Source organism: Ostrea edulis, chromosome 3, assembly GCF_947568905.1.
Source record: "Ostrea edulis chromosome 3, xbOstEdul1.1, whole genome shotgun sequence".
Classification (NCBI taxonomy): Eukaryota; Metazoa; Mollusca; class Bivalvia; order Ostreida; family Ostreidae; genus Ostrea; species Ostrea edulis.
The window spans coordinates 46,392,896-46,411,102 of record NC_079166.1 but is presented as its reverse complement, the minus strand read 5'-3'; the positions used below and the strand labels follow the sequence as shown (position 1 = coordinate 46,411,102).

The 18,207-nt window shown below is 35.2% G+C and overlaps 2 protein-coding genes across 5 annotated transcripts in view; one reads left to right on the top strand and one right to left on the bottom strand.

Annotated features, from left to right (window-relative positions):
• Positions 1–1,261, bottom strand: part of LOC125675950 (uncharacterized) — a 21,897-nt gene extending 20,636 nt beyond the window's left edge. Inside the window, exon 1 of the mRNA XM_048913811.2 lies at positions 1,133–1,261. The gene's annotated coding sequence lies outside the window, so the exon portion shown is untranslated. The remainder of the gene's footprint in view (positions 1–1,132) is intronic.
• LOC125676475 (testis-expressed protein 11-like) overlaps positions 1–18,207 on the top strand; it is a 36,230-nt gene that overhangs the window by 14,661 nt on the left and 3,362 nt on the right. For 2 of the 4 annotated variants that reach the window (XR_008800920.1, XM_056157919.1), the window contains exons 11-25: positions 285–366; positions 1,273–1,354; positions 1,527–1,678; positions 2,398–2,483; positions 3,625–3,765; positions 4,367–4,469; positions 4,813–4,922; positions 8,494–8,630; positions 8,757–8,794; positions 9,854–9,940; positions 10,286–10,356; positions 14,117–14,239; positions 14,907–15,000; positions 15,286–15,435; positions 17,991–18,099. Coding sequence is in view for 1 of the 4 variants with exons in the window: in XM_056157919.1 (XP_056013894.1) it covers positions 285–366; positions 1,273–1,354; positions 1,527–1,678; positions 2,398–2,483; positions 3,625–3,765; positions 4,367–4,469; positions 4,813–4,922; positions 8,494–8,630; positions 8,757–8,794; positions 9,854–9,940; positions 10,286–10,356; positions 14,117–14,239; positions 14,907–15,000; positions 15,286–15,435; positions 17,991–18,099 (1,565 nt within the window). In the remaining 3 variants the exon portion in view is untranslated. The remainder of the gene's footprint in view (positions 1–284; positions 367–1,272; positions 1,355–1,526; positions 1,679–2,397; positions 2,484–3,624; positions 3,766–4,366; positions 4,470–4,812; positions 4,923–8,493; positions 8,631–8,756; positions 8,795–9,853; positions 9,941–10,285; positions 10,357–14,116; positions 14,240–14,906; positions 15,001–15,285; positions 15,436–17,990; positions 18,100–18,207) is intronic. The other 2 variants (XR_008800922.1, XR_008800921.1) reach the window with 1 other exon arrangement.

Sequence of the window (18,207 nt, the reverse complement as noted above, 5' to 3'; positions counted from 1 at the left end):
AAACATGAAGCATAAGAAATTTAATTATTATATAAAAAATAGATGTGATGTGTATTGCAGATGAATATTCTGGCAATTTACCAGTTCTGTTTATTATATTCACAGTGAAGATATCACTTTTGTTATTTTCATTGTGAATAACAACAGTTGCTGTGAAAATATAAATTTTTATTCATTGGATAAATTACAGTATTTCACAATTCATTGGATCAATTACAGTATTTCACAGTTCATTGGATAAATTACAGTATTTCACAATTAAAAATGTAAAGATGATTTTATAGGGGTTTCCTCATCCATCTGGTCTCTTTCTCTACCTCCGCATTTTGCTGAAAACTAAAGAACCAAACTCTGTAATCTGTAAAGGTGAGTAAAATACAGCATTGAATATTTATGACAGAGTCAGGGTGTCTGAAGTGTTTCTTATAAATCATTTCATTCTGGTATGTTCTTGACCTTTGACTTGATGGACCTAAATTGATAGGGGTCATCAAGTGGTGACCTTTATTATTGTGAAGTATGAATCAATCAGAATCAGCAACTGAAAAAGATAGACGATATACATATAGCACAGACAGACAGACATGGTGAAACCAGGGAACCGATGTCCTTGTTCAACAAACAGACAGACAGACATTTTGAAATCAGTGAATCGATGTCCTTGTTCAACAAACAAACAGACAGACAGACATGGTGAAACCAGTGAACAGATGTCCTTGTTCAACAAACAAACAGACAGACATGGTGAAACCAGTGAACAGATGTCCTTGTTCAACAAACAGACAGACAGACAGACATGGTGAAACCAGTGAACAGATGTCCTTGTTCAACAAACAAACAGACAGACATGGTGAAACCAGTGAACAGATGTCCTTGTTCAACAGACAGACAGACAGACAGACATGGTGAAACCAGTGAACAGATGTCCTTGTTCAACAAACAAACAGACAGACATGGTGAAACCAGTGAAAAGATGTCCTTGTTCAACAAACAGACAGACAGACAGACATGGTGAAACCAGTGAACAGATGTCCTTGTTCAACAAACAAACAGTCAGACATGGTGAAAACAGTGAACAGATGTCCTTGTTCAACAAACAAACAGACAGACAGACATGGGGAATCCAGTCTACCTTAGTTCTCAGGAGACAGACAGAATACGGTGTCTTTGTTGATAGACAACAAGGTGAAATCAGTATATTGCCTACAGCCATATTACATATTGTAAAAGCAATACACACAGAAAGATCTCGATATACTCTATTCTTTCCAGCAATCTCGGACATCATGCAACAGCCAGGGATATCCCCAGAAGTAGGAATCAACACTGCACTGCTGCTGTCTAAAAATGAAAGGCAAGTACACAAACTGTCCATGCTAATTAGTGATGATTGACAGCTGGCATTGTGACGTATAGAGCAGGCATGTATAGAGCATTTGTAGCTTACTGATATAGTGTTACTTATAGCAAGTTGTTACTGTATGTATTGTGGGGATATAATGCATCTTAAACCACTTGCATTGCAGACATGACCTAGCAGTTGGACTGATGAAGGAGCTGATAAAGAAACATGAGCACTCATCCATCCTAGGAGAACTCCTGATGACGAACTTTGATATTCTTCTTGCATCAAAAGAAAAACAGTTGCTGAAGGAGTTTGTGGAATACTGTATTGTTGGTACATTGTAGATTTCAAAATTTCTATAAGATATTGTTTGTGTAAAATTGAACACTAAACCAAGGCAGGTCATGGAGCAGGCATGACACTGGTACTCCCAGTGATGCACTATTTTCGATTGATATTACAATAGACTGTGTCAGGCTGCACAAGTTAAATTCTGCTAATGAAAGTACACAACCATACAATAATAAATAGTTTATTAATTTCAGATGCATTCATTTTTATGTAATTAGACATGTATGTCCCCACTTTTATGTTTTAAAATGACTTAAAATGTAAAGGAAATTGTCTTGTATGATGGGAAGCATAGTGCAGATTTATATACTTTATTTATAGAAAACAACACCCACAGTGCCCTGGACCCAGTGGTCAGGAGGAGATTCCACATTGAGTTCTGGGCCCTGGTCTATATTTATATACTTTATTTATAGAAAACAACACCCACAGTGCTCTAGATCCAGTGGTCAGGAGGAGATGCCACATTGAGTTCTGGGCCCTGGTCTATATTTATATACTCTATTTATAGAAAACAACACACACAGAGCCCTGGACCCAGTGGTCAGGAGGAGATTCCACATTGAGTTCTGGGCCCTGGTCTATATTTATATACTCTATTTATAGAAAACAACACACACAGAGCCCTGGACCCAGTGGTCAGGAGGAGATGCCACATTGAGTTCTGGGCCCTGGTCTATATTTATATACTCTATTTATAGAAAACAACACACACAGAGCCCTGGACCCAGTGGTCAGGAGGAGATTCCACATTGAGTTCTGGGCCCTGGCATACACAGCTGATGAGGTATGGATGATTTTCACTGTTACAATTACACTATGGTTTGCAATACATTACAGACAAGGCCAAGATTGTGCAATGTTATAGTACAGTTTGTAATATATTTACTGACAAGGCCAAGATTGTACAATGTTAGAGTACAATTTATAATACATTACAGATAAGGCTAAGATTGTACAATGTTATAGTACAGTTTATAATATATTACTGACAAGGCCAAGATTGTATAATGTTATAGTACAGTTTATAATACAATACAGACAATGCCAAAATTGTACAATGTTAAGAGTACAGTTTATAATATATTACTGACAAGACCAAGATTGTACAATGTTAGAGTACAATTTATAATACATTACAGATAAGGCTAAGATTGTACAATGTTATAGTACAGTTTATAATACAATACAGATAAGGCTAAGATTGTACAGTTTTAGAATACAGTTTATAATATATTACAGACAAGGCTAAGATTGTATAATGTTAAGAGTACAGTTTATAATATATTACTGACAAGGCCAAGATTGTACAGTTTTAGAATAGTTTGTAATATATTACAGACAAGACCAAGAGTGTACAATGTTAGAATACAGTTTATAATGCAATACAGATATTAATATCAAAATTGTACAATGTTATAGTACAGTTTATAATACAATACAGACAATACCAAAATTGTACAATGTTAAGAGTACGGTTTATAATATATTACTGACAAAGCCAAGATTGTACAGTTTTAGAATACAGTTTGTAATATATTACAGACAAGGCCAAGATTGTACAATGTTATAGTACAGTTTATAATACAATACAGACAAGGCCAAGATTGTACAATGTTAGAATACAGTTTGTAATACATTACAGATATTAAGATCAAGATTTTACAATGTAGTATGGTTTATGACACATTTACAGAAAAAGCCCACATTTTACAATTTTAGAATATAGTTTATAGTAATACAAGGTCATGGTTGTACAATGGTAGAGTACAGTTTGTAATGCATCCAAGTGTCGTAAAAATCTTCTAGTTGGTTCTTAATTTCCGGTGGTATTGTACGTGTGGCTATATCATGAAACTGCTGGTCAGAGTAATTCTAGGAGACATGAGCAAGGTTTGATGTGCACAGTATTTGTTGTGATGTTCTAGGAGAAGAATTATCCTGAGGCATTGGACTGGTACAACTACTCCCTGAGTCTGTACAACCGAGAGGAGTCTGGTGATCAGAATCTGGCCCGACTCCAGCGAAACCGGGCAACCTGTTACCTCAACCTGGGCCAGATGGACAAGGTGGGCATCTATGTCACAAATATCAGCTAGTATATAAGTTTTTTACCCCTCAGATTATGAAAAATATTGGGACAAGGTATTGTTTTTAGTCTGTCAAGATAGAGACTTTGTGATCTGAAAGGACAGTCATATGACATAAATGTGTAGGTCACATGTCAAGGTTAAAGAATTGGATTAACTATGATAGAAGGTATAGTGTTACAAAACAATGTTTTTAAATGATAAAATGTGATTAATTTGTTGTATATGATAGTTTTACAAAATATAAAGAAAGAAGGAATGTTAAATGAATAAAAACATTCAAGTTATTCCAAAGCTCCCAGACTTCATCAAAGACCATCTTTTCATTGTTTTTATATGCAATATATACATGAAGATATTTTATATATTACGACATAACATGTTTTGCTAGGAACTTCATTTCTTATGATTTGATATTCAATCAACATTTTACTTTTTAGTCTGGTGTATTTCATAAATTTTAAATGCACTGTCAGGCAATATCATTTCCTTACACTGCTTTTATGAACTATAACTATATCTAATTGAAAAACGTAATATTTTTAGGATCCAATTATTATTTATAAGATTTAATCAACAGGCTACAGATGCAATAAATGAAGCCAGGAAATGGGACCCTTCATCCATAAACACACTGTTCATGTCATTCAAGCTTGCCTTGGCAGGATCTAATGTTGAACAAGGTTGGATTTAGTTTGTTTGGCTTAATACGACATTTACATGCACATACCACTCTGCTCATTAGTGAAGATAATGTAAAGCAGGTTTCTTTATGTGGGTGTAAAATTTTATGTCAGAGTTTAAGAGATAAAAGGATATCAATGATTTTGATTAGAATTATATCTTCTATCTGAATACAAATTAAAGGGCTTCGATGTGGTGATTATTTTTTTGGCAATTTGGAACTTGTCACCAAAAAAGACTCATAAAATTGCTTCCCACCAAAATAATCCCACTCTGATGTGGTAATTATCCAGAAAGAGGAATTGTCTCATCCAATATATTTTGAGTTGATATTAATTGCAGCAAAAGACATCCTTAAAAACATGTGCAGTGAGGTTGCCAAACTAGAAAACACAGAAAAAGAAGTGGAGGCACAGAAACTCATCTGCCAGGCCGCTCACATGGCCTATGAGGTACAGTGTCAGATATCTTACTGCACCAACACTCTTATATGAATATACACTATCTTGGATTAATTATGAATAATTCACTGTAATACATGAACTAGTTACTGAATTGATGAATTTTGATACAGTAGTGCTGTATCTACCATAAAGTATCATGTACAGTGCACATACATGTATAGTATGCACCCCCAGCGTTTGAAAAAAATTATCCTTAAAAACTTTATAATCCTATATATTATATATGTTGTGTGCATCCAAAAATTGACGAAAAGAGTGTTCAAATTTTTTAAATCAAGGTAAAGAATTTGCAGGATTCTAAGGGCTGTTCCATTAAAACATATGAGGTACCCGGGGAAGGCACTTTAAAATTTGGGTAACCACCCATAGAAGCATAAAAATGTAATGAGGGACCACTCACAGAAGCAATTTTAGTTAGTGTGGCACCACCCATAGAAGTGAAATAAATGTGAAATACACTTTTTCTTTAAATTCAATATGTATGAATGACTATTTATAACCCCTGAATAGAGGTCTATTTTCAGATGTTTCCAAGCATGATAGTAAAGAGAAGAAGAGTATCTTGGGTGTCATCACCATTCAAATAACTGGCCATCAATGAAGCTTGATCATAGAACCATCAATTTATTTTATCAAGACTGTCTTTCTTAAACATGATGAACTAAATTAATTTTATAAGTCCACCTGTTCATAAAAAGTCTAGTATTGTAAATGTTCAAAAACAACTATTAAAAGTTTTAAAATTGACAAGTATTTTGAGTATTAAAAAAACAAGAAAATGTGTCTCTTTACGTAAATAAAATGATATTCTATGTTTCTTAGTCAATATATAAATTTACAACCTGCAACTTAAGATTTGTGAGGCTCTATTCTACCGTTTTCAACAATTTCGATAAATTCCAATTCTCGATTCATATTTGTGCGCCATGTTTGATGTACTGAAGTTTCAACTTCCGATTGTCAAGTCATTTGCATATGTCATATAAAGTAGTATTTACATCAATGGACAAGTATGGAGGCGAAAGCTATTTCATCGGTAACAAGTTAAAAACCGAACAGCAGAGTGTAAATTCTTTCTGCAACAATATGATTTTCCTTTCTTTGTCGAAGTGGCTCAAGTAACTACATTTTCGCGCCGATTGTCAATGTTTAGCTTTTTCATTAGATCCACCTACGAGATTTCGCGATAACAAGCATGGCGGAGCAGACGAAGAATTTTGCATGCTGTACATTATATTTAATGAAAAACACCTTTATTAGACATGCCCGAGCACAAAGTTGGTACTCCTTTTGGTGTAATTTGTAAACAATATTTGGGACAAAAACACAGTGAAGAGTTTATTATCGGTTATTCATAAAATTATTTTGCACCATTACGGAGATCCTATGGAATTGTAGCCTCATCCCGAAAACGTCAGAATAAAAAAAAAATTGGATAGGGCTACATTATTGCAGCTAGAAAAAATCAAAAACCGTTTCAATGGACCACGAGCACGTTTCGTTTTCCATTTTGGACAAGGGAGATAATCCTAATTTCTTGTCGCTATAATTTTAGAGTCAAACTGGAAACAATAACCGAATCGTGGAACCTCATCGACCGAGATAAAATGAAGACAGAAAACGGCGTTCGTTTCACATTCTACTTTCAACCCTTCCCTTCTCTTGTTGCATTCCTCTCAGTTTCGGTAAAAAATAAAGATTTTATCAAAACAACCACCCACAGATGCAGTTTTCTGGCAGTAAGGTACCCACCATATATGCAATTTTCTACCAATAACAAGCACCCATAGATTTTTTTTTAATTGCCGTCCCCGGGTACCTCATATGTTTTAATGGAACAGCCCTAATGAAAATTTCTTCCAATGAATCTATTTCATATTTGAAAACAAAATTTTATTATTACAGTAATGACAACTCTCACTGTGAGTTTTGTATTTATTACACATACATTGTATACATTCTCACTGCCAGTATTGTATTTATTACACATACATTGTATATATGTTCATATTTTCATTATGTATTATAAATTGATTAGATTTGTTATCTCTGTAGATACATTTATAAATTGTAAGGCAAAAGTACATGTAGATTTATTCGCATTTCTAAACAGTAGTAGATATATGCATGTATACTTGATATTTTCCCTTCAAAACTAACTACTGTAGTTCAGATATCAAAATAACTGAGTTTATAACGTCTGGATCCAAACAATGTTTATGTTGCGCAGTAATTATGTACGTTTTAATACTACAAATCTGAGTGTAGTATCTCCTCTCTCCCAGTAATCGATCAAACACAGCGTCACTGTTCAAGACACAACAGTCATATTCTATTAAATTGATTTAATTTGTTATAATTAGTGATTAAATATTTAAAATCAAATTCAAATTAAGTAGCCTTCATCTAGCTAGACATGGGTGTTGAGTTCCTGAGGTGCAAAATACACCTGAATTGTTGAGTAAACATCAGCAACAGGTAGATTGTACGCACCAGTACTACCAAATTGACTTCAAAGGAATAATCCTCCTCATCAAGCATGTTGTCGAGATATAACTAACAGGGCTTGAAGCTAACTTTTCATGTCACCAGTCCAGCCGGACTGATGGGGTATAATTTCAACCAGTCCGCAGAAAAATTTACCAGTCCAAAAGAGTTTTTCAGAAATAATGAAACATATTTCATTAAAGTTATTAAAATGAAATTTAACTCAATATGCCTCAGACAATATTGTAACACTTGAATGTATAGGATTTATATTTACGATCAGATTCGTCTGATTTCTACAGATCGAAGCATGCCAAATGTGTGTATAAAATTTCATAAGTATATTTTCCAAAATGATGCTTTAGAGAATTATTTCCAACTGATTTTTAAGCTCCCTCTGAACATTCATGTACTTGCCAACATTTTCATGTTGCCGAAGTTGTTCATTCATGAATTTTACTACTGATCATTTTCAAGAAATTAACTAACACTGATTCATTAAATTTGGGAATACATGATAAATAAGAAATAAGTAAATTAAGAACGACAGAATAAATTTCCATTTTGTTGCTGATTGTACTTAACGATTTTTCAGTTTATTTTCTATGGAACATTCATATGGGTACTCAGTTTAGTAGGTTTTGATAGGACACCCACAATTTTAGACAAATCACAGACAAGGCAATTAACATAGGAATAAAAATGTAAAAAAAAAAAAAAAAAAATCCCCCCAAAGTATTTATGTTAAATCAGTTGTTGAATAAACATTAATTTGTATGTGATTACTATGTTTATAGCACACAACTGATGTGATTAAACCATCAATAAAATTTACATGAAAGTTACGACATTAAAATTGATCACTGGTGACCTGAACCTAGGCCTGAAAAAAGAGTTGATCCATTTAGTCTGATGGATTGTGTGCAGTGCAACCCCCCCCCCCCCCCCCCCCCCCCCCCCACACACACACACACACACACACACACACACACACACACACCTTCTAGGTTAGAATTCCTGAAGAAGAAAAAACTGCGCTCAATACACAATAATTTAGGATATTTTTTGTCAGAATCACAGGGAGTTGACAGCTAGCTTGGCCCTGGAGTGTTTGGCAAACTGTAGCACCGACCTGACCCAGACCCTGACTGCCCTTAGGTGTCTGATCAGACTCAAACTGTCCCAGGTAGATCAGGATTCAACAGTCAGGTAGTGCAGGCGTTCCCATCTTACTTTTGGGTCTTGCAGTCCATTTCAGTTATGTCCAGTGTTACATGTAAGCTGTGTGTATCTTACTAAGGTTTATTCTAACAAATGTATTTACGTAACTTTTAGCATTGAAGATATTGGATTACTGCGTGATATAAGAATGGGTACCTTTCTTTTGTTTATTACATTTAGATTTAAATTGTGTTCATTTGTTTGGGTTTATTTATTCTATTCATTTGTATGTAAAGTTTATTGTAACAGTTGGTAGCTTTTAGTAACAGCGTTGCATGTTTCAATTTGATAAATAAGTGAAGCATTCAATAGTTTCAGTGATTAACATCTAATATTTACTTGCAAGTAAATGTGTTTGAATTTCTATTTGAAATTTAGAAAAATGGCAAAACTTTAGTATTGTTTTTAATGTGTAGTGTACATTGACGTTTTAAGATTACCTTGTCCATCTGTCTGTCACATCCTGTGACCTTGTAACTGTATCAGACAGGATCTTGTTACAGTATCAGACAGGACCTTGTAACAGTATCAGACAGGACCTTGTAACTATATCAGACAGGACCTTGTAACTGTATCAGACAAGACCTTGTATAAACTATATCAGACAGGACCTTGTATAAACTATATCAGACAGGACCTTGTATAAACTATATCAGACAGGACCTTGTAACTATATCAGACAGGACTTTGTAACTGTATCAGACAGGACCTTGTGACTATATCAGACAGGACCTTATAACTGTATCAGACAGGACCTTGTAACTGTATCAGACAGGACCTTGTAACTGTATCAGACAGGACCTTGTAATTGTATCAGACAGGACCTTGTAAATGTATCAGACAGGACCTTGTTACTGTATCAGACAGGACCTTGTAACTATCAGACAGGACCTTGTAAGTGTATCAGACAGGACTTTGTAACTGTACCAGACAGGACCTTGTAACTGTATCAGACAGGACCTTGTAACAGTATCAGACAGGACCTTGTAACTTTATCAGACAGGACCTTGTAACTGTATCAGACAGGACTTTGTAACTGTATCAGACAGGACCTTGTAACTGTATCAGACAGGACCTTGTAAAGTAGATATTCCAGTATCATTCTCTCCAGGGAGAAATGACATACACTTTGTTGTAAGCATGTTTAACAGTTTATGATGAGCTTCTTTTTAAGAACCACATCAGAACTGTATTTCAATCTGTAATTTCAGCCTACAACAAACTTCTACAAGAACAAGAAATTACTTGTAAAAAGTCACCCAAACTGAGTGAGGAGGCCAGCTGGTTCATGAGAGTAGGTGGGTTTCTATATAAAATGTAGATATATTGTATGTGACATTGTCTGAATTTTGTACATAAGAGACTTGTAATGTATTGTAAATTGATTATTTCTTTCCTTATAATTATTTTACAATTTGCTCATTAGTAATACTTTCACAAAAATATATTAATTTGCCCCCTTTTTTCTTATTTTCTTTTTAATTGAGCAAAAGATGATGCTAATATTTGAACAAGACCATAACTCTAACTCTTTACCGGGCTTTTCGTGAAGGAGGGCAAATTTTGAAATAATGATTTAATGTGTGAAGGCGAATAAGTTTATTGTGTATATTGTCAGTTCCCCACCTATTTTGATTTTGTAGCATGGAACTTAGCTCTGAAGTGCGAGAACAGACCTGACTTGATGAAAGATCTATTTGTTCTCAGTTCTCAAGTGAGTTTCCTTTGTAAAATTTAAGCTGTAATCAAATACAAGGAATAAATGTGTCCAATGGAAATTCATGACTTAAGTAGTGTCGTTATACACAGTCGAACTAAAACTTCGAGATATCCAAGAGTTCAAAGTATTGAGGTTTATATACATAAAAAAAATGAAGTTGGGACGTCCAACCCACTCCAACGATCCGTATCCATGGTATTCTAGGTATCGATGTTTGAGATACGGAAGTTTAACTGTGTATAACAACACCACTACAGATACATCTGTAGACTCCAGATACAAAGGATACATGTGATGTATGGTTTCAGACTGCACATTTCAAAAGTGCATTCAAAATTACTGCATACATTTGTATAAAAGACAATAAGAGGATAAGGGCCCCAATCCACATGGCCCCAATTTTGACTTGAATTTCAAAATAGAGGTAAAACCATGAAACCTAGTAAAAACTTATAACAAGATGATGCTTTAGTAAATCATATAATCACGATCATGAATGTAGAGTGTCTAAAGCCATTATGATAAGATTGTCACAGCTTTGAGTAAAGTTATAATAGGGTTTCAGAAGAAAATGGCAATTTTTTTTAGTTGGCTTGCTAAGTGAGGTGATTCTTGCTGTCACCGCCATCTCTATGTGGATTTCCAGAGGCTCACAAACTTTTTTTTTTTATTCTTATACCGACAGCAAATAAGTATTGTGTGAGAATTAGTGAGAAATACTCGCAAATGAGAAGAGTACATTTGAAAAATAGCAAGTAAAAATAGTGGACACTCAGGTTAGAGCATCGCGCTCAAAATCACACGACCTCTCACCTCTGGTCGGCGTGGGTTCGAATCCCGCTCGCGCCGGTGAGAAAGTTTCCCAGTTTACTTTTGGAAGGTCGGTGGTCTCTTCCCAGGTACATTGTATCTGGGTTTTCTCTTCCATGAATAAAAATTGGGCGCCACCAGATTATACTGAAAAATTGTTGAGTGTGATGGAAAACAGCAAAACAATCAATCAAAAATCGTATCAAGTAGTGATTTACAAACCATTATCGTATTGTATCCGTTTTATACAGTGATGCGCAGTTTGCTGTTCTTAAACTTGCACTCAGAATCATACAAACACTTACATGAACGACTGATTTCAACAACCGCTTCTATCCAGACTTTTCTTTCATGATTTTTTTTAAGAAACTCAGTCAAACAAATGCTTTAAAGGTTGGACATCGCATTATGATGAAAAATATAGACATGTGCCACTCATACAAGTCCTGTTTACTTATAGGGTAGTCTTGATCATCAAGACATATCGACTCGTTCGTCTGATAAAGACAAGCATCTGGATGATCAAGACTACTTATAGGGGTGATTAAATTGAATTCCAAGTATGAGGTTTTTGTTGTTCATTTATCTTTAAAAATAAAATCGGAGTCTATGTTTTACCAAGTCTACCGGTAGTTATTTTTAGCAGAATGGAAAGTAGCATCATTTGTTAATTAATAAATATTGATTAATCACTCCAAAATGTCCCATCAACATTAATTTATTATCATATTGAGGTAGGGTTGTAGTGATGACATGAATGCACTGCTGACCGCGTAGACGATTATCAAAAACGTTCATGGGACTCATGCTGCTTATAAACCATGACATGAAAGTGGAAGACTTTGGATCTAGACCTACGGTAAACAGGTTGTGGATTAGAGGTGCGATGGTCAAGAGACCTAAACATTGCACCATATGACTTACGTAACTTTGTGACTTGTCCAAACAATGCCTATTGACCCACTAGGCTCGATAATGATGACAAAAATCATTGATTTAAAAAAACAACATGGAGAAAGAGCACTGCTTCATCATTTTTATTTAAGCTTGAAGGTTTTCATTTTAGCCTGTGGATTTTATACCCACAAGTTAAAATTAGCCTGTGGTAGAAAAAGTTAATGTCGACCCCTGATGAAGGTCGTCAAAATTTGATGCTTTTTTGAACAACTTCATTAAGTTTTGAAGACATAGCATATGTTGACATTTTTATGGCAATGTAATTTAAATGAGTAACTTCATTAATCATTATGTTTAAAGAACTTTATATAGACCGTGAAGCATACTACATGTACTACACCACTTGCACGGAACGGTACGAAACGATCTTGCACGGAATGCTGAATGGTCTTCATATAACGCTGAACGGTTTGCACAAAACGCTTCGCACGAAATGCAGACCACTTTGTAGGCGTGGCCTGCACACTTTGATTTTTTGGCATTATTTGGTTCTTCTTGGGGTTAGTTTAAACAAGAAATAATTTGGATATAATGGTAGTATTCTAGATATCAAAAAAGATTGAGAAAGAAATGACAATGATTCATTTTATAAAGATTGCTCATGTATGACACGATAAATTTCGTTTTTTACTTTTTACCTCAATGACTTATGAACATGTTGAGATAAAAAAAAAAGCATATTGATAAAAACAAATGAATGTATTTTTAACTTCAGAAATAAAAAAATTAAAAAAAGATGCAAAAATTGTATCGTTATGGAATATTGATTATTCAACTTTTATTGATTTATTGCTCTATTAAAAATGAAATAAAATGGTCGCGTCAGTTTTGTTATATTTATATGCCCATCTTTAGTTGGGATGTAATATATTATGGCGCTGTCTGTGTGTCCGTCTGGCTGGCAGGCTGTCTTAGGTCATGTTTTCCAGACTTTTTTCCATAACAGATGCATGTACAGCTTTTAAATTTGGTCACATCTTCTCCCGCTAGAAGCGTAAGAATGAGTTTGCTTTTTGGGTTTTCCATAACAAAATCAAAGTGGTAGTAGTTAATAAGAACATGCATGGAGTGACAATTTTGTCATCCAGAAATTAGCTTAAAATAATCATGAAATATACTTACATGTAGCATTCATTGGTAGATCAAGTTTTGGTCAACTGATGCTGTTAACTGTCATAATATTCAAACTACCAATGAAAAGATACTTAGTGGAATACCATGCCGGAAATCAAGAACTACTCCTGGCCACCATGAAAGCTAGCTGGCCTGGTTTAGCCATATGACCCTCCACAACACTCAACAAGACCATCGTACAGGGCACCATCATAGATGGGAGAAAGAGGGAAGGACCACAGAGAAGCTGGACAGATGACCTCAAGACCTGGACTCATCTGAAGATGTCAGAGCTGGTAATAAGGGCTGAGAGCAGATTGGGCTGGAGGAGGCTGATAGTAGCTACATGCTCACCCCCCCCCCCCCCCCCCCCCCCCCCAACAACAACCTGGTGGGCCACAGGACATAATGGAATGGACAACAACAGAGGACAATTTGAAAAACATGACATGACTGGACCAGCTGTGAACAATGAAGATCCTAACAAAGTTAACAACATTAATCCTAACAAATGAACGGATGAAGATGGCTGACTTCTATGGATATTTCAATTTTAGTGTTATGAAATAAATTTGAATTGTGAATATTATCATGATTGTCTTAATTTATTTAATATATAAAATACATGATAAATGATATAATATGTTGATTTTATGGTACACATAGACTATTAAAGTTTATTGGTTACCTATGTGAATATCCAACATATGTCATCAGTTATCTGTATGCTTCACTTACCTGGATGATTTTGCTTGGAACCAGCGTGTTAAGGTTACTGGTGCTTCACTGTATAGTATATTTTTTAGCATTATCCTAATTTACAGCAAGTGAAATTCATTTATAGATACTCTTAATTAATGATGTGACATCTTAGTATTCCAGTTTGTGTCCTGATGATGAGGAGAATACATTGATGAGGAAGAAGACGTGTCTGTTGATGGCGGCCGCAGCCTGTCTACAACAGGCCAGGACCGAGGGACAGCTGCACAAAACCAAGGTACTGCTACGTTCAAAGGATAATCCTCACAAATTTGATGCAACGATAAAGATATCTTCATTGGCAGATTAATTTAGACATATTTCATTAGTATAACATATAAACAGGATTAGGCAGAGCCTTTATACATCCCATTGGCAGATGATCATTGACACATTTTAAACCAAGAACTAGAATGAAGAAAATTCACAAAACATTACAATCGAAATTTTAAGACCTCCCAGACTTATTATTCCCTCACAATTGATTGCAAGAGAATATTTATGTGTGGCGAAGTATGTATGGGAGTGTGATATTTAACATTGACTTAATTGTACACACTTTGCAACCCTTTTGCGGGATTGATTTGATATTTTCGTGTGTTGGTGAGTGTGTATCTGATTGTATGTGTGTTTAACTTGAGTGACTTTACAGACTGTTGATTTAGGCATCTAAAGGTCAAGGTCACAACTTGGAAAATAGCTTGTAGATACTCTACAGGCCACAATTTTTGCTTGATTCATTTGATACTTCATATGTAGCTTTATAGAGAGGAAGAACCCTATTGATTGTCAAGGTCACTATTACATATGCATTGCTATGCAATACTTTCTTAATGTTTGTTGTATTTCATATGTTGGTCCAGATGCATTTTACATACATTTTATGGATATTCAATATTTTATAGGAAACTTTCCTGGGGGAGGCTATCCATCTTATCCATGAATGTAAATTCATAAATCAGCAGATCCAGCAGGAGATGGACCGGGACTCCTCCCTAGGTATTCCTCATTTGACACTCCTCATTTTCTCTCTTTACTTCATCATAGTTTTAATTTGATAAATTGTCTTCAGTGATATCTGTTAACTCTAGTATTACAACTGCTGTAATTGTACTGATGAACTTAAGATACCATAACTCTTCATCACAAAATGTAATTTTCAGAATAAACTCAAACTAAATCAAGCAACTGTCCAAAGAAACAAGGTGTTTGTTAATGAATAGCCTTTCTTTGTCATCATTATGCAGTAGTTGTAATCAGAGGACCTGGTGTTCTTTTCTTCAGATACAAGAAGTAAGGACAAATCAGACCTGTTGATGTTGATGTATGAGTTTGAGGCTCGCTGTAAGCTTCAGGATCCCGCTGTTGAAGATGTTATTGAGGTACTTCTAAAAATCCCGAATCCTGATCCCAAACCATTCGAAACCATAGCAGGTTAGTTGATTATCACACTTGGGGGAAAATCTCTATGTACAATATGAATGATTAGAGATCAATTAAGCAGGTTAGAATTACTGTAGAATTATTGATTTCCCTAGGGAAGAGATTTTGTGATCTGAGAAAATTAGCTATTTATGTCTCCCCTTTTCCAGGGCATATTGTTTTTGTACTTTCTGTCTGTCTGTCACAAAATCTTGTGAACATTTCTCCATCTGCACTGCTTATCTGATAGACTTGAAATTTTATACAATGCTTCATTGTCATTTGTAGATGTGCATATTATTGGGGTGTGAGGATCCAAATATTTTCTTAAAAGTTGTAGTGGATCTAAGAGGGATGGAGGATGTAAAATATCTTGGGAACACTTCTCCTATATGGCTTTATCCGATGGACTTGAAACTTTGTACATTTACAGATGTGCATATTGTAGGGACAGAGGGAAGCAATTGTTATCGTTGAAGTTATAGTGGATCTAAGAAGGGTGGAGGATGTAAAATAGCTTAAACGTGAACACTTCTCCTATATGGCTTATTAGATAGTCTTGAAATTTCGTACAACACTTCATTATCATTTGATGATGTTCACAATTTTTTGACCCAGGAATCTTATATTTTCCTTCAGTCTAAAGTGAATCTATAGCTTTTAGTCATGTTCATTTTCTTACTGCTACTTCAGCATAACTCATTAGTTTTGTATCACATACAGCAATGACGTTTGTCACATCAATAGTATGTTCTCTCCATCTTTTTCCTCTGTGCACAATGTGCAGTTCATAATATCTAAGTTCCTGCTCATGCTTTCTCATTTGTTCATTTTCTCACTGGTACTTCAGCATAACTCATTAGTTTTGTATCACATATAGCAATGACATTTGTCACATCAATTGCATCTTCTGTCCATCTTTTTCCTATTTGCACAATTTTGCAGTTCATAATCATGTCTAAGTTCCTGCTCATGCTTTCTCCTCCATGTGATGTAGCAACTCCTCTAAAACCTCCTAACATAATTTCAAATTAATAACTCAGTAAAGGGGATGACATCAGCTTCTCCACTGTCAACTTCCTATATTCATGTATCACCTGCATACAGAGTTAAAGGGTCTCAACTGATTTGATATAAGAGAGCATGTTCTGCATATGATCCATTTTTATATGCCCGTCTTTAGACGGGACGTATTATGGTACAGCGATGTCTGTACGTCCATCTGTCCGTCCATCCGTTCGGGGTTTTTTCTTCATAATTTCATTTTCCTTTCACATATCATGCTGAAACTTGCTGTGTAGCTTCTTTGTGGGTCACTCTAGATCATACTGCAATTTTGATCCATTTCGACCTTTTTTCCAGGAGTTTTGCCCCTTTATTTGGAAATAAGTTCTTTACATACTGATTTTTACTACATATTACTCCATTTACTTCATAAAGATATAGGGCTCACATAGGGTGTGAGTGGTCAACAAGGGATGCTTACTCCTCCTAGGCATCCGATCCTACCTCAGGTGTTTCCAGGGGTCAATGCTTATCTTCTCTCAATTTTATATTCTTTATAGGATTGACGAGATTGATCACCATTTGTTATCTTCACTTTTTCATTAATATAGTTTGATCAATGCATGTACATGTAGCCCATGATTTCTATGTGAATGACTGACAAATGTTGGTATATTTGACAATATTCAAGGAAACACTAAAAAAAATCACTATTAAACATTATAATAATGCCATATTCCGGAATACAAATCTGTTTTGGAAAAAATTCATTTTTGTCCCCCACCGCAACGTGGAAGGGGACATAGAAATACCGGTGTCCGTCCCATTTCACTTTGTGGATGCAACTCCTCAGAAACTGCTCAACGAATTTTGTTCATATTTTGTAGGATTGTTAGTCACCACATGTAGTTGATCATATTTTGCTGCCATTTTGATTTGACAATTTTTACAGGAGTTACGAGACTTTGTTGAATTTGTACGTGCTACACTATTATAGGAACACTTTGTGGACGCAAATCCTCAGAAACCGCTCAATGGATTTTGTTCATAATTTGTAGGATTGTTAGTCACCATGAGTAGTTGATCATATTATGCCGTCATTTTGATTCAACAATTTTTACAGGAGTTATGGGACTTTGTTGAATTTGTACATGTTACACTTTGTGGACGGAACTCCTCCAAAACCGCTCAACGGATTTTGTTCAAATTTTGTAGGATTGTTAGTCACCATATGTAGTTGATCATATTGCGCCGTCATTTAGATTCGAAAATTTTTTACAGGAGTTATGGGACTTTTGTGCTTCAACTTTTTTTGCGACGGTGGGGGACATGGCTACGTGTAGCAATCTTGTCCTTTTAGTTTCTGACTCTTTTGCGATAGAAATTAATGAATATTGAAGAAATCAAATATTTAAATTTCGTAGCCAGAAATGGCTATCGTTGATCCTAGTCCTCGGTGTTGGTCAATTGGTTAGGTTCAGATCTGTCATTTGAACTAAAAATCATTTTTCATTTTCCTTACTAAGAGTTTCTCAATTGAAAATTAAATCATTGTTTTGTAGCTCTGTCTATGGAACCACCATCCACTCACAAAAATATTACAGTGCGAGCAATGAAGATAGCCATCAGGAAACACTTACAGATGCCAGCAGTTGATTATGACAGGATCAGGTGAGTCACAATTCATTACTAACAGCAGAATGTAATGGGCTACTTATGAAAGGATAAGGTGAGTTGACTAGGACAGAATATCGTGAGTTATGTTAGCTTTAACAGGTG